Here is a 27529-nt window from a genome sequence, read left to right as displayed (position 1 = left end):
ATTTGATGATTTAATTATTATATCTCTCCTTTCTATCTTCTAATTTCTACTCGGATATTGGGAACGTGGGCCGGCGTGGTCGGTCCCTGGCTCCTGCTTTTGCGCCACTCCAAGCGGCCGGGACAGCCAAACGGCCCAGTCAAATTCCTCGCCGTCGGTCTTTTTAGTTCAACTAACACTAACACTGGCTTGAACTGAACTGAACTCATCGCCCATCAGCTTCAAAAGATTCTCCATAATCTTGTCTTGTTGTGGTGGTGGTCTTCTCAAGTTTTCCTCTTAACCTGGTTCTCCTTCCTTGCAACGCACTTCCTCGACCATCGAAGGTACGGCAATAGTTAGTTTACACTCCCTTTTGCGTGTCATTTGGGGTGGTGTTATTTTTTTCCCTTCTCCTTCTATTGTCTTTCCCTCCCTTTTCGTTTCCTGGGCTTTTCTTTTCCCTTTCGCTGCTCTACAAAACATCACCGGACTTTCTCTGTCCGCGCATGAAGATCAACTTTTGGGATCAACCACCCGAGAGCTCCATCAATTGCTGGGGGATCGATCGTTTTGGTAGACCGTAGTTGCTGCTGCCACTACTACTACTACGACGACGACAAGCTGGAGCTGCTGTTTCTGCTTGCTGTTGCTACCTCACTAAACCAACCAACCTTTAAACTACTACTTTCTACTTTTACTACTTCTACATCCGGCGAGGTTCGTCCTCGTACCGGCTTCTCCTCTCTTCTCTCTTCTCTCTTCCTTTCTCACTCCCTCTTGGACAGTCTCTCTCTGCCAGGCCCGCCAACCAACCAACCAAACAGCGGGTAGCTTTTCTTGCTTCGCTCACTTGATCCACTTGGCCGAACCTCTTTTTACTTCATTCCCTCTCCAATCTCCATTCTACTACTACTTATCATCTCTACTTACTACCCTCGCGTTCCCGCCTGGGGATTCACTCAATCAATCTACTACTTCTACCTACCTTCACGTTGCTGTTCCACGCTCCGAGGAGGAATTTTCTTTTATTCCCTCCCCCCAGGTATGTTCTCATCCTTTTCCCTCCCCCATCTCCCCCATTTCTTGCCCGATTGTTCCCCCCGTTTTACTTTTCTGTTTCTGCTCTCCTTCCCGCAACCACGCGACCCCCAGCTTTTTCCTTGGGAAGCGATCCTTCCGGCACGTTTCCATCGTCACATACCTCTCGTCTCATCTCGGCCTTTTGCCTGGGTGCCATCCTCCGCCCTTTTCTTCCCTGTACTTCCTGATGCGTCCTTTCCTCCCAGCATATCCCCATCCTTAACTTTATTCCAACCAATGTACCATACGCCTGGCTCTTTCACCGTTTTCCCATTCCCTTTCTCAACTCCACACGTAACCCATGTCGCTTAGCATGGCCTTTCACTGTTCAAGATAGTTAATGCCTGCATCCCTTCCCTGATCTTCTTGCAGTTCCTACTTGATCTTAATGGGCTCTGCTTGACATACGTCTTTTCCTTGTTTTCATTTTTCTTTCTCTCCTGCTTTCTCATCTACTTTGCGTGACCCACTGCTTGCCCTTTTGGTGTTGCTTGCCTGAAGATCTTGCATTTTTGCCTCATCTTATCATTGTGTTTCCATCAACGATTGCATCTCAACAACCTTATTGTCTGTTCCTGTCTTCCCCTAAAACGTTGATTCCCAGAAGTGGATCCTCCTATCTGACTGTGTTATTCGTCTTGTTTCTTTCCATTGCTCCTCCACCCCATTTGCTCGACTCGTTCACGCATCCTTAACTCTAACCGAATTCTCATCTAGATAGTGGACAGCAATGGCGGGGGTCAAGCGTAAACTTGAAGCTACCCAAGCCTCAGCGACATCCTCTGGTGGTGGTCACGCTGGCGCAGGGGCTTCCCAGAACACCACTAGTAAGTTTTCACCCCCCTTCCAGCTATCGCAGCAGATTCTTATGGCTCCCCAGACTCCACAAATGATGATTTTTCATCTGTTCGGGTGACTCGGAGTTTACGCTCGAGTCGAGATGCACGTGCCTCTCAACATGATGTTAGAGCTCCCAGCAACACTGCTGCTACGCCTGGGAACAGCAACAGTCATCTAAGAAACAACACCAATCGCCCATCACGTATTATCACGCTCAGCACTCGTGCTGCTCGAGCCAATACTGCCGCGGAGAATGCAGCTCGCGAAGCGGCGCTCCGTGAGACTGCACAGCGTGAAAATGTAGCCCGTGAAAACACCGCTCGCGAAACCCGTAATACTCGGACTCGCGCAAGCGCCCAGTTGGCCACTTCCCAACCTGAAACGCCAGTAACAGCCGTTCCAGAAACCCCTCGGCACAAGCGCGTTAAGCGGGGGCCAACGGTTGAAGAGACTCCTCGCACTACGAGACAGTCGGCGAGACTCAGAGCGCATGTGCATCCAGCATCAACGGAAGATGGTTCTAACGATCACGGTATCGTGCCGAAATTCCCAGAGCCAAGCCCTTCTACGAATGCTGCCCCGAGTACCAGAACGAGAAATAGAAGCCGGCAATTTGCTGACAATATCATTGACACTACTCACAATGCTACTTCTACTGCTCCTGCGGTCAAGTCTCCTTCCCCAGACAGGTCCACTCCTGTACCGGCCGAGCAACCCAGGCCACTGCAAGATGAGCCCCAGAGCATTGTGCCAGACCTTCATCTTTTTCCGAAGGAAGAGTCACCAAAGGGCACCGTTGTTGATGAAGACAAAGATGGTGTCACTGAACCAGCAGCCCTTGAGACTGCTGATCGTCAGAATGCAACGACCACCCCAAGTCCAGAGGCATCTGAGAAGCCAAAGTCGTCATCTCAACCAGAAGATACTGGTGCGGCTGAGAGCGAGAGTGTCTCTGAATCCCCTAGTAAGAAGCCTAAAGTGGAAGAGGGCGAGTTGGATCACGCATTAGATCAGCAATTGCAAAATGGCACTGGTGGTAACCCGGCATCACGGTCCCCCGCTGAGGCCGTGGCCGACTCGAGAATTGACTACGACTCTCGCCAGGTGACCGAAGAGATTGAAGGATCAACGCCAGAGGTAGCCACGGAGTCGACGGCTGGTAAGCCAACTCGTGGTGGACGGACTCGAGGCCGTGGTCGTGGTGGACGGAGTCGCGGCTCAGCGCGTTTCGCAGTGAACAAACGAGGACGAGGCGCCGCACGCAGTGGTCGTGGTGGTCGCACCGGTCGACAGCTGGATCGCTCGAGCGATGTGGAACCTGACCGCTCTCCTTCCCCAAGTGCTGCTACCCAGAAGCTGCGGGACAGGCAACGGGAGTTGGACAAGGCCTTCAAGAAAGTGGCTGCGGCTCAGCGGCTGGCGCTGGCGGTGCTAGCCACGCAGTCTGAGAAGCGGCTGGCCCGCGATAAGAACGCGCATAAGAACGTGCCAGAGTTTGAAGAAGTCAATATGCAGTTGAAGGAGAGACTAAATGGACGGAAGGAGGTTTTACGCCGGGAATACGAACTCAAGGTGGCGCAGGAGCACCGACTATTTGAGGCTAACAAGCAAGCCATTGAGGAGCGATATCGGGTATGTTATGACGCTTATTCCTCTCATTAGACGAGCTCCTGACAACTAATGAACAACAGGCCCAAGCCCGCAATATCCGAGAAGAGCACTTGCTGGCCAGTCAGGGGGCGTATATGACTTTTGTCGAAGGCCGCCGTGCCGCGGAAGATGATGAGCATACTGAGGTATGTATAAAACCCCGGTGCTCGGAACCAGAGATGGCTACTAACGTTACACTGCAGACTGATGATTCCGAAACCGAGCCGGAGCGCGGACGAGTGGTACCACCCGCCAGGGAAGTGTTCAGAGGCTTCAACTCCAACTACGTTCGGAATCCTTCTGGGGCAGCCCTCTACGATCGTGCTTACTTTGGCTGGGATGACTTCGTTCAGCGGGCCAAGGTGGGCGACGACATCGATCCGCAGATGAAGGAAATCCGGGACGCAGGCCCCTTCGCGGGCATGACCGCTGAACAGATCCTCGATATGTTGGTGAAAGCGACCGGGGTTGTTGAAGTTCCTCGCAACACAGTGCCGGCAGAGATCAGTCCTCCGGTGGTGCTGCCTGACTTGCGTCCCCGAGCATTGTCAGCCCTGGCAGATATTGCAGCGGCGGAGCCTCCGCGCCCTCCCCTGTCACAAGCTGCTCCACGCCTCTCGACTCATCGAGCCCTCCTGCCCCAGCCTGCACAGCCGCCATTGGCCCACGGCCCTGCCGAAACTCGACCATTTGTGCTGCCTCCACCCACCCCCCAGAGACAACAGCCCCGTCGTCTTCTTCCGGCGGGGCAACAGATTCCCCCGATCAACGAACAGCTCGGCTTGCCTGATCCTTTTGCCTCCATGGGAGGGCCTCCTCACCTTCCTCCTCCGCCGGGGTCCAACTTTCATCGACCTCCCCTACCCGGTTTTATGACGGGACATCACCCCCCAAGTCTTTATTATCCGCCGCCGCCTCCACCACCTCCCCCAGGGCCTCGTCCCCCCTTTTAGCGGGAAGGGGATGAGTGTGCGCGCAGGCTTATCTTGATTTGTCTTTTCGCGCTAGGATTCTCACCCGGAGTTTTGAAGTAGACTTCTTCGTTGGGATATGTAAGGCCTTTTTTTTTCATTTCGATTACCAAGCGAATGGTTATGTATTTAGCTACGGAGGATTCCCCTTAGGCGTTGAGTGGTTAAGGTCTTCACTTCATAAATATGGTTTCTAATTTTTTTTCTTAATTACCGACTTCATCTTTCTTGATCTCACTTCTTCTCACCTGGAGTGGGGAACCGTACTTTGCGGCGGTGCAACTATGTAAAGGGGGCTGGGTCTAGTAGTTACTGGGGAATCTAGACCCACCGGAGGATGAATCATAATGGCTCATGTCTTGCTGGCGATGAGTCGACGGGGGGAAATGATGACTGATGTTGATTGCTGACTCATGACTGGTTCTGCCCGGTCGCCGCCTTCCACCCCGATTGGGACTAGTGCCATAGGCGGGGCTATCGCTCGAAGCTTTTTATTTCCTCGGGCTTTTCCTCCATCACTGCGGTTCACGACCCTGCTGTGCTCTCTAATTTGCCTGCATCTTTTGCCTGATCGAGTCCCGTCTCTCGTCAATTGCGAGTCGCAAAGTCCTGTTCTAGTACTTTGTGTTCCTTTTTCGCCGTTTTCCCCGCCACGAGCCTCTTCCCGACAGGCTCTGCCTCGCCCTCACCCCGCCTTCACCACTTCGAATCTCTCTCTCCTCCCAGCGATCTCTTTCCCTTTCACGGGCACTCGATCAACTCCCTCGCTCCTTCGAAGCGAAGACCTAGAATTCTCCAATCTTCACTATTTTCATAACTAGCACTCCGACTCCGACAGAAGGAATTATGGCCGTCCGCGCGCAGTTCGAGAACTCCAACGAGTGAGACGCACCCCGGAGAATTTTCTGCTGGCCTGCTTGACCATGCGGCCCAGACCTCGCAGCTTCTGGGTTCTTTACTAATGCATATTTGTTTTCTAGGGTCGGTGTTTTCTCCCGTCTCACCAACTCGTACGCTATTGTTGCCATTGGCGCCTCCGAGAACTTCTACAGGTGCATATAGACCCGTTTCTACCAGAACCACAAGCCAGTCCCATTAACGCTCCATTTAGTGTATTCGAGGCCGAATTGCAAGATGTCATCCCCATCTGCCACGCAACCATTGCCGGAACCCGCATTGTTGGCCGTCTGACGGCAGGGTATGTTTAGGCCCGGACTCAAATTTGATCTCCGTAATCAAATCCGCTGACCATCTTTCGCCCCATATCAGAAACCGCAACGGTCTCCTCGTCCCCACCACCACGACAGACCAAGAGCTTCAACATCTCCGGAATACACTACCCGATTCGGTGAAGATTCAACGTATAGAGGAACGTCTATCGGCTCTGGGGAACGTCATCTGCTGTAATGACCATGTCGCGCTGATCCACCCGGATCTCGAGCGGGAAACCGAAGAAATGTATGCCCGTGATACCCTTATACACATACATGCAATTTTTGCACACTCATGCTAACATGTCAAAACCAACAGCATCGCCGATGTCCTCGGCGTCGAAGTCTTCCGTCAAACCGTCGCCGACAACGTCCTGACTGGCTCCTACATGGCCCTTTCCAACCAAGGTGGTATCGTCCACCCCAAGACCTCCATCCGTGATCAGGATGAACTTTCCTCCCTCCTGCAAGTGCCCCTCGTCGCTGGTAGTGTCAACCGCGGTAGCCCCGTCGTCGGTGCCGGTATGGTCGTGAACGACTGGCTCGCTGTCACGGGTCTGGACACGACAGCCACGGAATTGAGTGTGATTGAAAGCGTTTTCCGTCTGGGTGAGATGGGTCCCCGTGGTGTTGGCATGGGTAACGCCAACAAGGAGAGTATCGTGGAGAGTTTCTACTAGAGGAATATCCTTTTTCTTTTACGCCTTTTCCTTACTTCTTTTTTCACGTTTTCTTTTTTTTTTTTGCCTCTCTCGAACATACATGAATATCCTTATTGTGCTATGAATGAATGGAATGGGTAGAATATCCGGGGGTGTATAAGTGTGTGTGTGTGGACTGACTGGACACTATTCTCTTCCTTTAAAAAACTTCCTTTATATCATCCTCGTAGTGTAAATGGAACTAACCTACACATACATAATACATACATACATACATACATATTTCAGTTCATACAGACATTACCTCACCTGAGATATTCTATTGATAGTAATAGTGACCATAGTAATGAAAGGATACTCATGTTTTTTAAGAGGGAGAAGTGAGTACATATATCCTACTAACTTCTTACTAGCTCACTTCATTACTTATTGACGGTGGTGAGTTTGGGATAGTATAATTAATTACTTACAAAGCTATCGATGTTTCTTTATTTGGTTCTTTATGATATGATGCGGTATGGAATCACATGTGTCTGGTTTGTTGGTTCTCTGTATTGATTGTCCATGTTTCTATGAGGTAAGTTTAGTCAAAATGGGTGTTTGCTTGAGGGGGATGGGTGACTAAGTAAGGGAAGAGAGAATGCTAACTGCCATTTTGGATGCATGGGCTACTACTAGTTATGGGATTAGGTAGTATTAGTATCGTTTCAACTGATGATGATGATGATGATGATGATGATGATGATGATGATGATGATGATGATGATGATGATGATATTCAATTGTACACGCATGTATGCACTACACTTTAATTACTACTACGTACGGGGGCATCTAGAAGTGGTAAAAGAATAGATATGTGCTTTTAGTAATACACTTCATAATCCTACTTATCCTCACTTCCTCACTCTCTCGTCAACAAAACCTAAGAAGAAATGAAATATCCTTGTTGATTGAGTACTTTTTGTTGTTTTCCTTTCTCCCTCTCTCTCCTCTAACACCGGGAGGTATGCAATCATCATAGCTATCGCGGGTACGAATTGGGGGTATTCATGTTTGTAACAAGGAAAAGTGATAATAAAAGGGGATAGGAATGCAAATATAGAAAAAAGAGAAACGAAAGAAAACCCAGACGAGAAGACCAACTGGAAGGGAATGAATAGAATATAGTAAGGAATAAAACAGCACAAGGGGAAAGAAGGGCACAAGGAATAAGATGAACGGCCAAATCGAGTCAGATCTGATCAGATCAATTCAAAACGAACCAGATGCTCTCCGGACGGAATTCCCGTAAGCTAAGGTATTGGGGAATATAGAAGGGGAAAAATAATAGAAGGAGGGCTAAGAATAAATGGCAGCTAATTAGTCATATCATATCAAGGCAAGTCGAACTCCTAGAACACCAGACCCGATGCTGGAACTCCCCCCTTGGGGTGGAATGGATGGTGGGGATATCAGCTGGCTAGCTTTGGTCTCACTAGCTGGCTGGGGTTACTCATGCTATACCCGTCCCTCGATGCCAATATGTGTCGGGTTTAGCTCCTTCACGCCATCTTCGGGGCTAAAATGATTGTTGTTGGTATCCATCTCCTGCTCAGGGTAGGGAGGAGGTGGCGGAGGAGGCGGAGGAGAACCAAGATCTTGTTTGTCCGCAGGAGTAGGCTCATCTGCATCGCTCCTCATATTCCCATCTTCGCCACTTTGGCCTTGCTCGTTACCAGGGCTCATGGGAGGAGGGGGTGGTGGGGGCGGCGTGGAGGATCGCTGTCGTTTGGACGAAGACGGGGTAGTATACTCGGTTGTGCTTCCATCACCGGTGCTTGGCTCATCTTCTCTCTTACGTTTCAAGAGGCCCTGCGCGTCGTCTGTCATGGTCGTAGGCGTCTCGTCATCCTGTGCTGGAACCCGATCGTCCTCATCGTCAGACATCTTTACGTCCAGACCGTCATCCTCGACGGCCTCCGCTGCCGCGTCATTGGGCTTCGAATCTGGCTCCTTCGACTGTCGCTCTGCTTTCCGTTGTTCGTATGCGCGGTGCTTAACGACAGCTTTGTCAAAGAATTCTTTGCAGAATTTCTTCACCTTCTTTTGCTGCTTGTCATCGATCTTGGTAGGGTCCCCAACACGGTTGTTTTTGAAATCCGAATTTACCAGTTTCTTAGCCACCTGTGTCGACAGCAATTCGTTAGCTCGACTATTCTTCTGTGGAAGCTATAAGAGCACCCATCTCACATCTTTGGCATAGCGTTTCAAGTCGTCTTTCGGAAGTTTGTGCTTGAACTTGTCCACCACATACTTGACATGGGGATAGAGCTATTCACCGTCAGTACTTGCATGTCTTTCGTGTCTTGTCCCTCAAACGCTGTACTACTCACCGTGTTCTCATAGATTTTCTTTCGCTTCTCCTCGCTATATGACCTCCACTTTTCTTGACCATCCTTCGTATCGGGTGTTGGTCTAGACGCTTGTGGTGTAGCTGGAGTTCCACTCTTCTCCTTTGGTGTGTTCTCCTTGGCGTTCATGATACCATCGATGATATCCTGCAATGCCTTGTCTCTCGATTCCTTTGGGACCGGCGGCGGTTGAGGGGCGGCCTTTGTCGGTCGTGTCCAGGTAGTATCCCCGCGAGCGGAGTAATAGTAGGTTCTCCCATTTGACTCTGCTTGGAACCATCCTGGCGGGAGGGGGTTGAATTGTCGACGGAAGGGTCGGGGGCCATGATGGTGAGGATTTCTCTGGCCATGTCCGCCTCGCGTTTGAGCAGCTGGCCCGCGAGGGGCTTCTATGGACCGTGACCTCGATCGAGAACGAGACTTTGACCGTCGTCGCTCATCCCGAGTGTTCTCTCGCCGCCCGAACTGATTAACGGCTGGGGTAATGGCATTGGGATCTCTCTTCATGCGTGGAATGCGATAACCAACCTCGAGGGTCGACCAGACTTGCAGCAAGGTGGCTGACTTCTTCTCCACACGCTCATCACCACAGCTGGTCAGTGGTTGGATGGTAGACTCGATCTTGGAGTCGATGATCTTGTTCCGCGTCAGACGAGGAAACTTGTCGAGAATGTCGAGAATCTGTAAAACGACGTTGTGATCCTCCTTCCACATGCCCAGCTGGGAGTTCAGAATCTGGTATCCATGCATTTTCACCACCCGATTCCGGACTCGCTCATCATCACAGCGCTGAATTCGTCCCAGGAGCTTGACCGCAATCCATTTCTCCTTGCACTGCATGAGCGCCGCCATGACCTTGGTCACGCCATTCTCCTCCAAGGACTTGGGCTGCACACTGTCCACATATTCTTCATCGTCCTCTCCCGTCTTCTTCTTGCGTGGCCGCTTCGCAACGGCGGTGTCCCAGCCGTCTGCATCGTCAATACCTAAGGCTTCGATGGTAGCATTCGACAACTTTGTGGCCCGCTCCGTTTGAGTTCTACCTCCGATGAAGCCGGTACAGTTAGGCTCGCCGCAGTAACAGGGTTGCGGATCTGCCCCATAGCGGTCGACATTGTAGTTGAAAACAAGTTCCTCCCCAGCTTGAATGTGTCGTTCAGCAAAAATTCCCATGCGAAGTTTCTCACCAACGACCCACTTGTCGACATAACAATTGGGATTGCACGAATGGTTGCAAAAGCGGCCCAGATTACCCTTTTTGGTCGCATCGACAAATTCGCCCTTGCTGAGGGACATGAAGTAAAAGTGCTTAATTCCCTCTTCGTCATACTGTCTCATGCGGCGCCGAAATTGGCCCTCGTTGATGACTTCGCCCACATACTCAAAGATGAATTGGTGCGGTCGCAGGTCAGCCTCCGCCCGGAGACCGAACCCTTTCTTTTCCGTTTTGATCACCGCCACCGGAGCATATTCCCTTCGCTGGAATCGTTGGTTCTGACACTCTGGCCCACATCCACAATCGCCCATGCATTCGATCTTGGTCGCGCGGTTAATGCAATCCGAGTCTTCACCGCATGCCAGATTTTTGGAGACCGACGGTTCTGGTCATGGGTTAACTAATTAGGTCCGTAGGTGGGGGGAAGACACACAAAACAACACAGAGAGGAAAAACCAACAACCAAGGAAAAGGGGGAGATGTATCGAAATAACAACTTGAAATAACAGAGTGTGTAGATAAATAGGGAAGGTACAGAAAAGAAACAAAAAGGCAGGAGCGTAGACCAAGTGGCCGTTCCCACCCCCCTCAACATGGGTTTGAGGAACGCCACCACGCGTAGGAGCCAAACGATGAAGCCAGTGACGGCGAGGTTGAGTAGACAGACAGCGCAGGAGATATCTCAGGAAAAACTCACCCCATTCTTCAGCACAATCGCATTCCATCGCATGTTCAGTATAACCCATGTATTTACTGGCGTACGTGCATGCGTCCATCAAGTCAAACGTCGCTTGAGCCTCAGCTGTGCTATCCGGCAGATGGGCAAACAACTGCGGTGGCCGTGGAACAACCTTCTGGGAAGAGCTCCGTGTTAACTTGGGAGGCTGTCCAGGCTCGAGTTTGACAATAATGTCGCCCCCGACTTTCTCCTCCACGTTGTCCCCATTATTGTTCTCCGCCCCTTTCAAAGTGCTTCCATCGTCTTCGTAGTTCTCTTCCTTCTTCACCGGGGATCGAGAAGAAGATCGGGATCGTTCTACCTTCGGGGTTGGGACGGGGGAGGCGTTGGAGGCCGCGTTCGACGATTCATCCTTGATCATGGCTCCTCCACCGTTTGGCATGGCTGAGTTTTCGGGCGCTGCGTCGGACTCCAGCTTCATCGCGGTCACCGCATCTGCGACAGATTCTGATTGACGGTCCGCGTAGTCATGAGGGGACATGACGACACGGACGGAGCGCGCAACTTATTCGGTGCCCGGTGGGAGATGCGCTGTGGCTAGGCTAGATCGGAGACCGCGCGAGAACGTTGTGGTTGTGGTAGCAGTTCCAGTCTGGTGGAAGACAAGAAGCAAAGAGAAGAAAACAGGTAAATGGTGAAATTAAAAGAAGGGGGGCGGAAGGAGAAAAGAAAAATAAAAGAGAGAGAGTGCAAAGAAGGGAAAGTGAAGCGATGAGGAAAGACTGGCAGAATAATTCGACGAGAACTTAACCACCAGAAAGAAAGTCGCAAGTCAAAGCATCGCCCACGTTTTCCGCGGGTGCCAAGAATACCTCGAGGGTAGAAAGGGTCGAGAGCAAGGTTCCACGACCACCCAGTGTTAGCCGGGAATAGCCTACTGAGAGGACTGAGAAATTGGGAGTCTTTCATTTCAATGTTTTTGTCATTTTATTCTATGCCATGGCGGTCTATTATCTATTCACCTCAACCCAACGATCCGGTGGCTCAGTATACAAACCCGACACCCGCCCCATCTAGACCGTGACCATAATACTTCACTGTCGGTATATCTTTTTCAAAGCACACAAAAGGTCTAATCGAGAATGCGGAGTTAAACACGCATTGAATTATACCTTTGTTCTCATCCTCTGTGAATACATCGCTTTCACAGACGAGACAGTGGGTGCTCGACGCGTGTTATCATCCCAGCGAGAGTGTTTGCATTCCAACTGATCTTAACCGAGTATCGACCCAGCATAAACCAACCCATGTTTGACTCGGGGTCCACTAACGGTCACTTGTTATATGTGGTCTTTTCTGCCCTTTTAGCCTCTTTGCAGTTGGGAGTTGTTCAATACTGTAGCTATCGCGGGGTTATTAAGATCTGAGCACTCGGCTTCACGGTGTCATGGTGCTAGGACGGGGCAGATCTGGTGGGCAATCCATGTTGCCATAGTCACTAAGTAGATACTCGGCCCTGCGATACCTTTGCAGAAATCAGAGTGTCAGCAGAAGCACTTGGAATGATTTCTTTCTAAGCAAAGCTGGCTTTCAATGGAGTTATGAGACCTGGACATTGCATTCGGGGCCAGGTTCAAGCCAACGACCGAGAAAACGGGGGTGTAGAAACGGACTACAATTAATGGGAAAATGACAGGCCAGCAAGACAAAGCGAAGGCATCGTAGGTCAAAGCACAAGAGGGAACTTGCGATTCGTAATCCTGGGAGATACAGACTTACTGTACCATCTCAAGTCCAGCTACCCCCTTCCCGTCGCATCTTCCGAGGACGGGGCACCGGGTAGTTATGAAGCAGGAAGAGCGCGTGAAAGCTAAGACGACCGGCACCTGCAGATGGGGAGACGGAGAGACTGTCCTCCAACCAACTTGCGGTTCGCTTATGCGGGAGTCAAAATCATAGGCCACGAGACGCCCAAATCACCAAGACTAGGGCTAGGGTCCGCCTGGCCATGCAGCTTCCTCTCCTAATCCTCCCATCCAATGGCTAGATAGGTGGTCGGACGGAAGATCAAATAGCAACATGGATACCACGGCCGGTGTACTGGACTCACATGCAGTGGAGAACGCAGGTAAAAAAAAAAGGATCTGCAAGAGAAGCATTAGGATGCAACGCAATGACTGTACTGGACGACATGTCGAATTCAGGAGCATTCTTCTACCGTGCTTCCAGACTGACGTGGTTCGGGGCGGCTAGCGATTGGAGGAGGCCGTCGCATTTTGGGTAAATGCAGGCAGGAAGTATATGCACTCCATAGGTAGCGTAGCAGAGTTCAAAATGAGTGGTGGTCAGGTAGACTTAGCCGGATGGATGGAGTCGAATGGGATCACTACCGTTTTAATGGCAGCACTAGGTACACGGAATCTCCATCCGGAGCAGGGACGGACCTAGCACGGAGGAGAACTTACTGGATGACTGGACTGATCTCGAGATTCCAAGATGCAGGCCGTCCCACGCCGGACGGAACGCTCCAATTCTTCTCGGAGTCCGTGCTTAGTTTGAACTTTCTTTCTGTGAAACCTTCGTCTGAACCATGGGACCTGGCAGTGATCCCCAGCCTTTCAGCATTTAAGGCAAGGGAACGAGAGGGAGGAGCGAATCGTGATACAGAGCTTGTGCATCCAGTCAAACGTAAGACGGGATGATGGGAAATTGAAGCCATGACAATCAGGATATAACCATGCATGAACCGGTGTTGCCTCGATAGAATGGGTTGGATTACCGCAGAGGGAGTTGGCCTGTGTATGTACTACTAGTACACTATGCTACTAGTAGTATTGTATGGTATTATATTATTCTTGTTATTTACTAGGTTGAGGGGAGGATTGTTTTGGGGCCATTTCAGAGAGTACTTAGTTACTTACACACCCAGAGAGAGAGAGAGCCTCCGAGGTAACTGGTACCTACTATGTCTCTGTCTGGGCCTCACCAGCCATGACAGGTACCTTTTTTTTCGGAGCAAACCCACCAGCACTGATGTTCAGGCCTTGAGTTGTGCCCCCGGTGTACCCCGTTAGGTACACGGCACACTATAGCGAGATAATAGATACCTATAGCCGAGGATTATGGTATGCGATCCACATGCGTGCATTTCATCGCTGCTTAGGGCCAATTCCGTCCTCTCACACAGAACACCGGGTGCTTCAAAAACTAGAGCTTATAGAAAATGGAAAGGGTGAGAAATCATCATCATTACAAATAATAGCTATTTAAATGTAAGAAGGAATGTGTGTAAGAAGAGGAAGGAAAAGAGAAAATCAAAGTGAAATCATGATGGGCTTAATGAATAAGCGTAGGAATCGACTAACTTAACTAACTAATGCAGAGTATCGGTGGATTGTCAAAAGACACATCTGTGCGCAGAAGAGGCAGACCGTCTTAAAACATGGATCTTGCACCTAAGCGCAGGTCAATTCTACCACACAAATCCTCTCTGGTGGATATCATGGGTTGCCTTCTTCAGGAAGGTAAAACTACATGCTAGATACTCCCCCCTCGGAAACTTTAACTAGTCATGCATCTTTAAATGAAATTAAGATGAATTTTTCCGCTATACTACCAGACGGTGAAAAGAACACAGACACTAAAGCATATACGCACGCGCACATACACACGCACATCGGAAGAGCACTAGCTATACGGAGGAGGAATTCTTGCAGCCCGAGTCTACAAAGTATTATTAATATTAGGAAAGAGAAGACTAAAGAATACTACTACGACCACGATGCACATCCCTGGCGGAGGGTGAAGATACGTTGGTCTGAAGTTAATTAACCTACTAGGGCGTCTAGTGTGCAAAGAACAGCATCAGCGCCATACATCGGTCAAACTTGCTAAGACAAGATCCAAGAGTTCTGAGGATTGAGAGACTAGTTGATAATCTGCTTCGACATACACACTGCAAACACATGATTAGTACTAAATAGAAAAAATAGATCAAGAGCACATATTTGAATTATTTCGAGTCAGTCTCTTCATCAATCGGACATTTTCTCTCTCTAGCCAGAAAAAAAAAATCAAAATAAAAAACAAAAAAACATCATTATTTTACGCACCGCAAGTTTTCCAAGCCCTCGCCAGCGTTTACCGCAGTCTGGAATACCCTTTAGTTACAAGCGCTACGGGTACCTGAGGTGTGGGTCTGCCACAATGTTCCCGCCTGCCAGGAAGTCACCGGTACCTCCGCGGCGGGTACCGAATTGCTGGCTTTTTACCAAACCAAACAGTGGCCAAGTAGGGTAAGCTTACCTGGTTGCCGGAAGGTTCTACCCTTCCTACTGGTAGTTTTTAGTACTATAGTAGTATGGTACGGTCAGCGGTTAATTGGTTACAGACTGCGCCACAGGCCCCTCTGCCATTCCCCAAAGGCAAGTCCTCCTCGTCTCGGAACTCCCTTTGTTTCGATCTTCCCCTTTTCCCGCGATGTGCTTCGTTCTCTTGGTCGATTTCACCACCCCAAAAAATCCCCGCTCATCTCCATTACGGTCCGTTGATCAATGGATACCGTTGTCTTTCATTCCTGGCCATGAAACACCGTGATTCGGACTCGTCGGGGAAGGTCGAAGAGAGCCGGTGGGAAACCCATCGGCCTCAGTGACAACCTGTCCATGCAGGACTATAGTGGACTACCGTCTGACGGTTGATTCATGTTGGCGGGGCTTTGCTACTCCTGCATGGTTCTCGTGCATGGGCCATTGTCTGTCTCGATCCGATGTTACGATGCACAGGTGCAGACAGACCACTTTGCTTTCTCGCATTGCTACTAATAATATTTACTTGTTGGCCACCTTCCGACAATCGACCCGTCAAATGAAAATCAGCGGCAACATTGCCTAGATCGTCACCACGATGACCTGACGATGTACTGTGTAGTACTAGCCCGGCTAGTGAGTTCACAAGCGCGGTGGTATGAGCCCAGCCTGCCTTGTGGGGGAAGGCTTTTGTCGGCTGGTCGGTCTGCTTCATCTCTTCCCGATGGATTTATTTTTCTTGTCCCTTGAGCGCCCGCCGTGCCGACCAATTTGGTCGGACAAAAAATTTATGATGAAAAATAAAAGGAAACGGCGATTTGTGGAATCGGATTTATAAAGAAGGAAAATAAAATTAGGGAAGAGATGAACGACCGCAGAAAATCGCTTCGGTGCAACAATCCATACTAATGCCGGCAGCTATCTCTTGTCCCTTGACTCTTATTTATTATGGGGTCGGTCTTCTCCCTCTATATGCTACTGAGCTTCCAAAGTGATTCTCATCCCGATGGTCAACATGATCTCTGAACCATACACTCAATCTGCTCCGATGCTAGACAGGATGAGCAAAATACTGTGAGTGGACTGGAAGTATCCAGTCAGACGGCTTAGTGTCTGGGCTGGCCGTTCCGGAACATCCTTGCAGCCTTCGTTCAATCGCCTTCTGCACTAACGGGATCCATCCTCTCTACCCAGCCTCCAGGATTTTGCTCTCGTCCGCGCCTATTGCGGAGCCCAACACCCCCACTCTGCGGTTATCAACCACCTCCGCTGCTATCATTTTTCTGCCAGTCATCGCCGGATGCATTCCCGCTATCGTGAATAGGGCCAATGCATGCTTCTGCATTTTCCTGTAACTGTATGCATTACAGTACACGGACTGACACACAAGACACAATTTGCTGTCGGGATGGATCGACCGCACTACCTACTTCCGGGCCCCAACCCCGAACCTCGTTCCCTTAGGAGAGGAGAGCCTTCATTTCTGAGCAACCTGTCGATTCCAGGCCATTGACCCAACATCTTGGGGCGCCCGTACCCACTCATCATCAATCGCCTGTCGCCCATCATGTACCGTCAGAACGCGCTGCGTCCCGTGAGAGGGTCTTTTTTGCCCCAGAGGAACGCCTCTTGACCCAGAGGCGGCAAGTCTTGCCTTCCTGGATATGCCTAGACGATCCTCTTTGATTTTCTTCCTTATATTTTTTATTATTATTATTGTATTATTTTTTTTTCCCTTTTTATGTTATTCCTTTACTTCTCATCTCATTTGCTATCGTCTTCTCAACTTATCCACCCCTTTTCTAGTGCACAGGACTTTAACTTTGTCTGATTTCGTAGCCAGGGCGTACAGCAGTAGCCGCAGGCTGTTGTTGCATTGCTTCTTCACGCCGAGTCGGTTTTGGTCTTGTGGCCCCCCTGCTCTTGTTACCCGTCCGGGTTTACATCGTTTTCCCAGCTTTCATGCATCTTTAGCCTTTCGCTGCTTTTTGGCACCCCTCCTGGTCTTATTCGAACTGGCTCGGAAATTCCAGAGCTAACGCGCCCCTCCCGGTTGAGCGTGCGGTTGGCTTCCCTCCCCTCTCTCCCCTTCCCCTCTGCTGCGAATGCCACCGACACTTGATGGCATTTTTGAAACCATCGCTCTTGAAACACTATCCTTTTCTCGGTAGCTTCCGGTCTAGTCCCTCTCTGGCAAGTTGGGGTCCGCTGTCCTTGATTCGAGTCACTTAAGTTCTGACCCATTGTGGCTCTTTTCTCGTCTTTGACTCTCCAAAAGTCGCAGGTCGCAAGGTAGAGGGGGAACTAAAGAATAGGAGTCCCTGCAGCCTTCCTCTTGCCAACCGGCCGCATGTCTGGCATCTGCACCAGTGCTCTCCTGTGCAGCCCCGACTTAAAAAGTCCGTTTGGCTAGAAAACGTTTTTGAGAGGGTACGGTGTTACCTCACTACTGGTCGAGCGTCTCTCTTCCCCCCTTTTCCTCTTCTTACATTCGTTTTCACCCTCGAGGTGGTACCAGTATGCACCGTTGAAACTGTTCTTTCCAGAAATCCATTCGATCTCCAGCGACGACGGCAGCCAACTGCCCTGACGTTTCTCTCTTAGGGCCACGATCCACTTTGGTTCCATCGTTTATTTTTATCTCCGTTCCCTTTTTTTTCTTCTTTTGATTTTAAATCTTTTTCGTTTTTTTATTCCCCTTGTTTTCTTCTTCTTTCCTCCTTTTGGAACCTTCCCAAGCCTTTGTTCCACGCGGTGGCCTGAAATCGCAGAGGCAACTGTTATTCATTCGGAGGTGTTCCTACTGGGTTGTTTTGTTTCTATAGCCTCTCCTTACGCCGTCTTCTTGCTTCTACCCTTGCGATCTCTCATGTGTTTTACTACCTCAGTGAACGATTATTTGACTTTCAATGTCTGCTATTCAACCCATGTGCATCGGCTCATCTTCCTTTCATTCGTTTGCTGACCATTGTTTTGATCCTCTTCCTCTTTCTTGACATCTATTCGCTGCTCTCCTAGCTTGCTTTTGCATCTCTATTTAAGAACCCACGTGTTGATACACTCACTGGTGTAGACGCATCGTTCCGTTTGGGAGGCTCCGTGGCAATTCTGTTCTTCCTTTTCTCATTGTTTCCCTTCACTCTTGCTATCGTTTCTTCGATTCCTTGTCGATTCGTGCTTGGTGCGTGTCGACCTGGTTGGCGTTGTGCTTTGCTCTTGACTGTTCTACATCCGTAGTCGCGTGACGCGTCACTCTTTATATCTTGCTTCCAGTCTAGATTCTGGAATCGGTTTTACATTCGGTTCGTGTGTTTGATCATTCGTCAAGCAGGTAAACCGCCTCCTTATACTTCCATGGTCTGCTGGCTATGTCGAATCAACCAGAGAGGCCATGGACTGAGGAGGAGAAGGTAGGGCCTCCAATCCTCGCCCCTCTTCCTACGACAGATTTGGGCATGGAAGTCCCTCTGTCGTCGCAATTACCGGTGCTTTTGCTGATGGAGGTATGGCTGGGTCTAGTACACTCTGCTTACGGAGATTTTGAAGAAGGCCCGAGTGCCTTCGAGCCATCTTGTCAGAATGATCAGGGATTTCAACATTACCCCAAGCTGGGCGGATATACCCCTTCCTCCAGGTACAGATCTGCCAGCACCTTCCGCTTGTCCTCTGCCCTGGGCAGCTTGAGTTAATGCGACTCACTTCCTGTTCGCATTGACTGCGTACGAGGACAGCCTTTCATGCTCTGGATGGTTGACTTAGCATTGCTGATCCGATTCTGTCCAGGTCGCTCCCTCAATTCCTGTCAAATAGCGTTCTGTAACATGCTGCAACATGTTCAACTATCCGTCACTCACAGCCTCGGCCCGATTCCCCCGCAACCCCATGAACCCTCCGTCCCAGCAACCGTTCCTCTAGAAAGCAGTAGCGTCTTGCGCAAGAGGCCCCTAATTCCTTCTGACAGGGCAATCCGTGCCCCGCGTGCGATACAACCACGCCCTGCGACGAGCACCGCTTCCTACAGTAGCGAAAGTGGAGCTTCGGCCCTCTTGTCCCCAAGTTCGGAGAGCGTCACTGCCAGAGGAGAGCCTCCACGGAAGCGTGGACGGCCTAGTAAGGCCGAATCGGAACGGCGCAAGGCAGCTGCTGAGGCTCGTGGAGAAACGTATCCACCCCCACGGCGGTCTGGATCTCACAAGCTGAAAGTTTCGTCTACGCCCACTAGTCCCTCCGGAGTCGCACCAGGGTTGCCGTCATTTTCGCCCCAGGCCAGCAGTAGTCGGCCACCGGAATTACCACGACATGAAATGCACTACGTTCCTCCGCCCGGGAGGCCACTTCCATTAATGGGACCAAGTAGCGACGAGCGACCAAGGGATATGCCGAATCAAGACATAGGCTCTTCGATGCGAGAGCTACCGCGTCCGGATTTAAGACAGACTTTGCCATCACCCGGAACCCTACAGTTAGGCCATAGAGAAACACCACTCATACGACGGGAACCGGGGGTGTCTTTTGAGCCTCTCCCACCGGACAGACATCCTTTCTCACAAAGCAACCGGAGGAGCCTCATTCATCCTACTAGCAGATATCCAGATGAACCACCCACACCAGCCTCCGATCTACCCATATCCAGACCACCAGAAAATAGGCCGGAATGACATAAAGAATAAGCACACAGCGTCTCCGGATTTCCGGTTCACTATGGCATGACGGACGAATTACAACATTGAATATGAACGATAGTTAGCATTGGTTCGGAATCCCTCACCAGAAAAGCAAATCGGAATGTAACGGAAGCAAGGCAATGAGCGCCACATCCTTCATACGTTATTTTCTTCTTCTTCACATCTCACATTATTGCGTATCGGGGTTCCGCTCTGCGGCGGGGCGGCTTGATGGACAATTTGATTGCTCATGCTTGGCGGATCGATATACCTATGACCGAGTTGAAGCGTCCGACAGACATGTCCAATTTTACTTTCTCTGGGCTGGCTCAACTTGCGCGTATCTGGCTGAAGCTGTGCAAAAGTCGGTCAACCTCGTCACCAAAGGCCTGATTGGTCCACTTTCCTTGATCAAATTCTTGCGTTTTTTCTCCTTCCTTATGCGTACATGCACCTTAATGATGCACTGAGTTGATGATCTTCCATGCATATTGAAACCTGCACACATCATCGGGCTTTCGGAGCACTATTCCAAAGTCTCCATTCATACGAACTTCATGAATATGACGTGACATATTGACTTTCCTTGTTTTGGGCATAATCTTCCTTGTCCTACATCATGTGCTCTCCCTCTCTCTTCCTCTCCCTCCGTCTCCCTTATTGGCATTCGCCTCTTCTTCCGCTTGTGGCTTCTTCTCCACTAGCCAAGTTTTCTTCCTCTTCCTCTGCCTTGACCCTCTCCGCTGTCTCTGGGCGTGTGGTTCTTCTATGGTCAGGACATAATATATTGTATAATTACTAATTCTTTTAGTGATCAGATCTTGACAAGGTTATATGTACAGCTTTTCAGCTCGTTCTTCAAGAGGTCATCATGCCATATTGGGGAAAGACGAACAGAGGAACAAAAAAAATTCAAAGAGGAGCAAGCACTATATAGCGCAGCTCCAAACACGTAGACGTCAGATTCAAAATTTTTAGCTCTGGGTCTGGCACTGCCTTAATAGTTGTGCATCGTAATATGTATTGGGTCGCTGTCGACTCGGTGGCTGGCTGGTAGTTGTTCATTGCATGATCATTATTCGTACCAAGTGTTCTAAGGATTTTGCATTACACTGATATATCTAAGCTTGTCAGAAATACTGTTATCTGACATAAGTTCAGTAGGAAATGAGTGTGTTGCCAGGTATTTTCTTCCTTCTGGCTGCTGTGTGCAACGGTAATAATGATCCCCTTTCTATTATACTTGACATGACTCCGTAGTTGCCCGCTGTCGACCTATACCCAAGGCGGTACTCTCCCATCAATCCCTCAATCACGGATCCTGACTACTCCTAACCCGATCAAGCAAGGATCTTAACCTGGTTGTCGAGATATCTGATGGATTAGACGTCTCAGGGGTACTAGTCGTGGTGGTGGTGCCAGCCGCCGTAGACAACGATGCGACTGGCTCCGGAATACCACCGGAGGCAGATGGTGCAGATGGGCGAAGTGGGGCCGGATTTTGATTCTCTGCAGCTTGCTGTGCTTTTTGTTCTTGCTGTCGTTGTTGTTGCTCCAGTTGAAGTCTGATGGCGCTGACTGCAGAGCTCAGGCTTAAGCCTGTGTTCTTTCGGCCTGAGGCTATAGGTGAATCGGGGTTATGTTGTCCCACGAGTTTCTTCACATCGTCTCGCCCTTCCACGCGGCGGGTGAGGTACATCTTGGGAATGGTGCCTTGCCGAGGGAGGGTGCGGGTCCGGATGCGTTCAATTTCTTGTCGATAGGCGGTCTCGTAGATGTCGAAATCAGCGGCACCGGGAGACTCGCTTACGATTGGATAGGATGCGTCGACGTCCATCTCGTCGGGTTCGGCAGATATCATGGCGTCGGATTCTTCGAAGATGGGATCGGTGTCAGTATCCATGTTGGGTTCGTTGGACGAGCCGGTGTATGTTGATGGTCCGATGTATAGGAACGGGAATTCCTCCTCCAGAGGATCGCGTGCATGGCCACGGGTTCCTTCAACGCTGCGCTTTGTGGTGACCGAGCTAGCCCGGGATAGCGGGACGAAAGGAGATGGGGACTGAGGGTTGGAGTTGGATTGGAACTCGTCAATCGACCCTCCGGCGATATTGTGACTGCGAATAGACCCAGAATCTTTCCGTTCAGGCTCCATTCTGGAAGGATTCCTGCCGTTGTTGCCTGGTGCAGGTCCAGGTTTACTGTGATGGCCGAGAGACTCGCTGCTGTCGGTAAGCTGGCTGGAAACTAAATCCTCGCGACGCTGATGGAAGCCTTGCAACACGTTATCACGTTCCCAAGGTCGCCTATTATACATGTTCAAACTCTGGCTCTTGCTGAGCATGGGCATATTGCCGCTGGCTGTGAAGCTCTCCTCTGGCTCCATCTCCATTGGAGGCTCAACAAAGTGGGTTTCGTATTCTTGACCAAGGATACTCTGCATGGGCGGGTCTGCCTTTGCCGGATCTATCAGTCGTTTGAAGTGCGTAACCGCCTTGATCTATTGGAATTGTTAGCTTGAAAACTACCAGTCATGAGAGTAGTATCTTCGACGAGGATATCAACTTACCACGGCCATGACGTGACCGATAGTTCTCGTAATGGCGGAGTTCATTTCTTCTTCTGTGGGCAGACCGACGATCTCAGCGGTGTTCTCGCTCTCTGGTAAAAGAGGATCAAGTCCATCCTTCGTCACCCAAGGGTGTTCCTGTATGCGGTCTATGAGTAAGATAATGGCGTACAGGCAGCGTGCATGCTCCACCTACCCGCAGCTCCTCCATTGTGATCCGCTTGGCCGGGTCTTTCTCCAGGATTCGGAACATCAAATCCTTGAAGTTCTCGTCGGTCTCTCCCTCGCAGACAACAGGGTCATTCTTGATGGCCTCGTAAAGCTCAAAGATGCTTTGCTTCTCAAATGGGAGCCTGCCATACCGAAGGCAGTACAGTGTGACCCCCATAGACCATATGTCCGTGGCCTTGCCCGAGACATCACCGTGTCTCACGACGCATAGCTCTGGTGGAAGAAAGGCAGGAGAACCTGCTGACTTTGCAGTGAACATGTTTGAATCCTTCTCGAACATCTCCGATACTCCAAAGTCCACGACTTTCAAGACATCGTCACTCGTCAATAGACAATTGTCCGGTTTGATATCGCGATGTACAATACCCTGCGCATGTAGGTATTCGATTCCTAAAATCAGATCGCGAAACCAACAGCGGCATTGATCGTCATCATAAGGATCTGCTCGTTCCTCAAGCCCGACCTTCATGATCACTCCTTTCTTACACATCTCCATGACCATGTATAGTGAGTCCTCTGTAGGATCATCGAGGACTTCTATTAGAGACACAAGGTTGTTGTGATTCAGCTTCTTCATGATGGCAATTTCTTCCTTGATCAAGTAGAGAGCGTTTTCCTTGTGCTCATCCCCACCCGGCGGGCGGCGATGCAGTGGGGAGTTGAACCCATCTGAGGGACGCTTAGGGCCTCGGGGCCTGCGCAGAAGATGCGACTGCGCACGTTTCCGTAGGCGGGCCTTGGAGAATTCCTTTACAGCCTGAACGGTGCATTCTCGGTCAGCTTCTTCAGGAGATACCCGAGATGATGTTGCGCAGGGGCAAGTACATATTCGTTTCCAAACTGGTCAGTGGCAAGATGCACTGCTCCGAATGATCCTCTGCCGATCTCTTGTTTGATCACATATTGATTGATCCGGTGTTCGGCAGTGCCATCATCCTGGCTGGTATAATACTCAGATCGAGCATTCAGCGTTTCCTGGTAACAACGATTAGCAAAAGAGCTATACAATGAAGAGGCAGGAGTAGTCATAAGCGGTAATCAAACAGCACGTATGAGAGCGCATTATTAGAGCAAAGAAGACATACCTTGACTGGACGCCTGACTATTGGGTTCCGGCGATGATGTCTCTGGGGACTTTCGTATGAAGGGGTGGAACTAATTTCCGAAGTCGATGTGAATCAGTATCCCCACGTAGGAGCATCCGGGAAGGATGGGTGAACGGTTGAAGAAAGCCAGAGACAGGCCTGAGGGCAGATTCGAAAGATGAGACGAGCAAAGCAGTGCAACTCACACACAGCGAAAGGGCGGCAGAGGTGGCCGCTCGGTGGTGATCGGGCTGGCATCCTGCTTGGGGAGCTCGGCGTCCCCTGAGGCCATTGGAAGATGTCGACGACAGAACCACCGCGGCAAGGATTTAGGGTCCCGAGTGTTTCACACAAAGATCGGAACTTGGCAGACTTGGGTCGGCCGTGACGAGAAGAGGAAAAATGACGGTTGCCTGTGATGAAGTGTGGGGAAAGATCGGGGTTTACGAGGCAATGGAGATAAGCAGCCGTTGCGCCGAAGTCACGATTTGGCAAGAGGAACCGACTGAAGAAGATTCAGTGCTGTGAAACAGGGATTCCCGGGAGAAAAGGAGGAGTGAGGAAAGATTTACTTTTCCGTAAGGTTGCGGTGCGAGATAAAAGACAGGATCGAAGAGAGGGAGAGAGCTGAAAGAGATCGACGGGGGGGGGAATTGAGAGGGGAAATCGTGGTGGTTGAAGAAGTGGTGGATGCCCAGGGCACCAGATTTATGTAAGGCTGATACTAAGCATTACGAGGCGTGAATTCAGAATTTCCCCGGAAATAGTGATAGGCACGATTTATTGAACTTCAAAGCATCACCTTGACGATCTGTCGATATATCCCCGGCCTACAAGTCATCAACCACAAATTCAATCCTCAAACTGGGGAGTTCAGCTTATAATCGGATTGTTGTTGTTTTTAAATGGAATTGGATCGAGAATCCGTGGATCTGAGCGACTCACCGCCCACGAGTAAGATCCCCGAGTCTAATTCAACTGATCAGCTTAACCTTCTCCCCTTCTTCCCCCCCGTCAGACCCGCCCTCGATCTCCTTTTCTGGGGCTTATCATCTTGAATCTCTATCGTCGGGAAGACACGTTTCGAGCGACCTCTGCGACCCTCCAAATATAGACTGTTCGTCTCTAATCTGTTACCTTCGCTACTTTCCCCTGTCGGCATCATGGTTGTTTACTCCTTCTATATCTTCGATCGTCATGGTACCTCCCTCGCATCCATCCATCCATCCCCAGCCATTCCAATTGACGTTGCTAACCCGGTCTCTCCCTTTCTAGCTGAATGCATCTATAATCGGCGCTGGCTCCCTCGCCCAACCTCCATGACTGGCAGCAAGTCTTCACGACCGACTTCTGAGACATCTACTCCGGGTCTCCCCGCAACATTAGGCCAAACTGCCCGCGCCACGGACGACGATGCCAAGCTCATCTTCGGTACTGTTTTCTCCCTGCGCAACATGGTCCGCAAGCTAGGAGGCGAGGACGACAAGTAAGGATCCTACACTACAGCGACGAGGCAACTCGATTGCGAGAACGGTTATTAACAACTCCGCCACGTTTATAGTTTTGTTACCTACCGCACGAGCCAATACAAGCTCCACTACTACGAAACTCCGACCAACATCAAGTTCGTCATGTTGACGGACCTCAAGAGTCCAAATATGCGTGTTGCTTTGCAGCAGATCTACATCAATCTCTACGTCGAATACGGTATGCTCTGGCTTAGCCTACGACGATGACTCCCTCTGCAGCCGTATGCTGACCACCTCTACTTCTAGTGGTCAAGAACCCATTATCTCCCGCCGAGCATCCAGGTGGTATTGGAGTGAACAATGAGCTCTTTGAAGAGTCTCTGGAGCAGTTCGTGGTATGTGCTTTCAGCGTCGTTTAGTTGGATGTCATCTAACCGATAGCAGACTCGGGTTCTATCGTGAAATCGTCTTGAAAATCCATTAACACTCTATTCGCTCATGGATCTGAGTCGAAGCGAGCCCCAAGCTTGGTTAAGCTTCCGCAAACAAGCATCCATGCGATAGCGGGATCAGCCCCTCCTGCATCCCTATGACCTCAGAGTGCCGTCGTGCGGCAACGGTCCGGTGCGGCGGAGGCCTTCCCCGGAGTCCCTTACTGTCAACGGTCGACACATGCGCCAGTTCCGTTACTCGAGCCGCAAGTGTTAAAGCTATATAAGCACATTGCTCGCAGACCTGACTTCAACCCGACACCGGGCCGCGTCCGGCACGGACAGCGACCAAGCCAGGACCAGACACAATCTCTTGGTCAGTATGGGACAAACGAATTCATGACTTGACGTCTTATCATTATATAATATCCCAAAAATGAAACATTGAGAGCATACATGTCCTCCCAGAGATAATTTACACATATCACATAATTATCCATATCATCGACCATAATTATAAAAACAAAACCACAACATAACCCATACACCCTTCCCATCATCCACCCTCAATCATACATGGAAGACGTAATCATTCAAGCATACCGAGTACTCGAAGTCCCCACATTGCCATACAACACCTCATCCGGCAACTCATCCTCATCAGGGCCCTCATTATACTGGTTCCGAGTCTGCGGCTTCGCGCCCCTCGTCCTTCCCTGGATCACATTACTCTGATCAATCGCCTCGTCTTCATCTTGAGCTGTACAACAAGCAGATCCGTTAGCACCTATTCCTCTTATACATAACGCATGCATAATCATCTATTCCATCATGGAATAAAGGAATAACATACCAAGCTGCTGATCCGTATTCGAATAAGGCGGCTGCATCGGATCCTCATAGATATCATCATCCCGGGTCACAGGGACCTGGTTCCTCAAATTCGATCGCGTCTCGTGTGCGTACGAGTTATCCCGGTAGGTGCCAGACACCGGGGACGGGTCGTTCTCGGCCTCGTAGAGGTCTTCGGCTTGACGTTCGTATTGGTTGGACATTTTGATTGTTGCTGCGTAGTAGCTCTTTCAGCTTTGGAACGATTTGATTTGATAGTATATTGGTTTGTTGACTGGTTGGAGATATGGTTCGAGATACTAAGGTTAGTTATGTAGGTGATTTAGGGGGGGTATTTATATTCTGGTTCTATATGGTGATGTAGAGGGTGGGATGGGTTGATGCAAGATTGATGTCAGGTTGATGGGGATGAAAGATTGAGATTGGGTTTGGGTTTAGGTTTGGGGAAGATGTCATTTGGTTCATTGTTGCTATTCTTTGCTTTGATGTCAAGACTTTGCTTTGGGGGGGTGTAGTGTCTATTGAGTACTGCTGCTGCTGCTGCTGCTGCTGTACTACTACAATTAGGTAGGTCATTGTGAGAGGGATGAGGTGATTGATTGTGGGGATAGTGATGGTGATGGTGTCACGATAGGCTTTCAATCGTCATCTCTGGATAATAGTACACTGTAGTTGTATGGAGCCAATTGTCTAAGGCAGCCATGCTGTGTTCCAGTCAGTCCTTGTTGCTACTGCTGCGCAGTTAGTTTGTATACACATGGTAGGGCTGGTTCGGCTGCAACGGGCGACCCAGACATAGTGACCCCCAAGTAGCAAATCAGCATCGAAGCCAACAGCTCCCACGACAGGGAAATCACAAAGCTCTAGAAGCTACATGTTGGTTCGGTATCATCTGAACCACAGATGAGCTCAAACGGTGGGCATGACATCGCCCTGACTCACGGTGAAGTAATTCGCCACGGCCTGGCCAGACCTTCTGCTCACCCACTCACTCACTCACTCACTCACCGCCGCCATCCTTCTTTCCATCAGGCCCATCGGTGTGAACCCATGTCTTTCGGTGTTCCTGGCTTTTGGTGCTGATGAGCGATTTGAAAGACACCAATGGCGGCATGCCCGGAGGAGACGTGACGGGATATGGTGTTGTTGTTCGCTGCCTTCCCTTCTCCCGCTGATGGCCGCTAACTATATGTGCCTTACCTAATCCACTCCATCGCACCAGAGGAGGAGGTGGGGG

General features: G+C 50.2%; 8 protein-coding genes across 8 annotated transcripts; 5 read left to right on the top strand and 3 right to left on the bottom strand.

Moving 5' to 3' along the window:
- The first annotated feature begins 1583 nt into the window (after positions 1 to 1583).
- On the top strand, positions 1584 to 4721 carry BO88DRAFT_1126 (uncharacterized protein). Its single transcript, XM_025701277.1, has 4 exons — positions 1584 to 1889; positions 1943 to 3534; positions 3594 to 3698; positions 3756 to 4721. The coding sequence occupies exons 1-4, from the start codon at positions 1793 to 1795 to the stop codon at positions 4503 to 4505; spliced, it is 2544 nt and encodes an 847-aa protein (XP_025567851.1). The 5' UTR covers positions 1584 to 1792; the 3' UTR covers positions 4506 to 4721.
- On the top strand, positions 4722 to 5441 carry BO88DRAFT_1152 (uncharacterized protein). Its single transcript, XM_025701300.1, has one exon. It carries the CDS (start codon positions 4937 to 4939, stop codon positions 5342 to 5344), a length of 408 nt encoding a protein of 135 aa, XP_025567850.1. The 5' UTR covers positions 4722 to 4936; the 3' UTR covers positions 5345 to 5441.
- BO88DRAFT_399739 (translation initiation factor 6) lies at positions 5046 to 6547 on the top strand. Its single transcript, XM_025705386.1, has 5 exons — positions 5046 to 5404; positions 5504 to 5575; positions 5635 to 5721; positions 5793 to 5981; positions 6054 to 6547. Exons 1-5 carry the CDS (start codon positions 5370 to 5372, stop codon positions 6412 to 6414), a joined length of 744 nt encoding a protein of 247 aa, XP_025567849.1. The 5' UTR covers positions 5046 to 5369; the 3' UTR covers positions 6415 to 6547.
- Positions 6548 to 7896: 1349 nt separating this feature from the next.
- set2 (SET and WW domain protein) lies at positions 7897 to 11225 on the bottom strand (the record flags this gene model as incomplete). Its single annotated transcript, XM_025702506.1, has 4 exons — positions 7897 to 8562; positions 8629 to 8709; positions 8772 to 10390; positions 10703 to 11225. The coding sequence occupies 4 exons, from the start codon at positions 11223 to 11225 to the stop codon at positions 7897 to 7899; spliced, it is 2889 nt and encodes a 962-aa protein (XP_025567848.1).
- Positions 11226 to 17952: 6727 nt separating this feature from the next.
- Positions 17953 to 19768, top strand: BO88DRAFT_990 (putative AT DNA binding protein). Its single transcript, XM_025713309.1, has 3 exons — positions 17953 to 18401; positions 18511 to 18625; positions 18775 to 19768. The coding sequence occupies exons 1-3, from the start codon at positions 18360 to 18362 to the stop codon at positions 19647 to 19649; spliced, it is 1032 nt and encodes a 343-aa protein (XP_025567847.1). The 5' UTR covers positions 17953 to 18359; the 3' UTR covers positions 19650 to 19768.
- Positions 19769 to 20801: 1033 nt separating this feature from the next.
- BO88DRAFT_399734 (putative calcium/calmodulin dependent protein kinase) lies at positions 20802 to 24174 on the bottom strand. Its single transcript, XM_025705385.1, has 6 exons — positions 23747 to 24174; positions 23541 to 23610; positions 23281 to 23430; positions 22421 to 23212; positions 22225 to 22362; positions 20802 to 22155 (listed from the first exon to the last, which is right to left on the bottom strand). The coding sequence occupies exons 1-6, from the start codon at positions 23830 to 23832 to the stop codon at positions 20968 to 20970; spliced, it is 2424 nt and encodes an 807-aa protein (XP_025567846.1). The 5' UTR covers positions 23833 to 24174; the 3' UTR covers positions 20802 to 20967.
- Positions 24175 to 24542: 368 nt separating this feature from the next.
- Positions 24543 to 25892, top strand: BO88DRAFT_399731 (TRAPP subunit BET5). Its single transcript, XM_025705384.1, has 5 exons — positions 24543 to 24740; positions 24816 to 25026; positions 25102 to 25247; positions 25316 to 25404; positions 25454 to 25892. The coding sequence occupies exons 2-5, from the start codon at positions 24860 to 24862 to the stop codon at positions 25469 to 25471; spliced, it is 420 nt and encodes a 139-aa protein (XP_025567845.1). The 5' UTR covers positions 24543 to 24740; positions 24816 to 24859; the 3' UTR covers positions 25472 to 25892.
- Positions 25893 to 26033: 141 nt separating this feature from the next.
- Positions 26034 to 26495, bottom strand: BO88DRAFT_447894 (uncharacterized protein; the record flags this gene model as incomplete). Its single annotated transcript, XM_025710401.1, has 2 exons — positions 26034 to 26200; positions 26294 to 26495. 2 exons carry the CDS (start codon positions 26493 to 26495, stop codon positions 26034 to 26036), a joined length of 369 nt encoding a protein of 122 aa, XP_025567844.1.
- Positions 26496 to 27529: the final 1034 nt, after the last annotated feature.

Source organism: Aspergillus vadensis (genome assembly GCF_003184925.1).
Source record: "Aspergillus vadensis CBS 113365 unplaced genomic scaffold BO88scaffold_1, whole genome shotgun sequence".
Lineage (NCBI taxonomy): Eukaryota > Fungi > Ascomycota > Eurotiomycetes > Eurotiales > Aspergillaceae > Aspergillus > Aspergillus vadensis.
The sequence above is the reverse complement of the archived record's forward strand: the minus strand, read 5'-3'. Positions and strand labels throughout refer to the sequence as shown.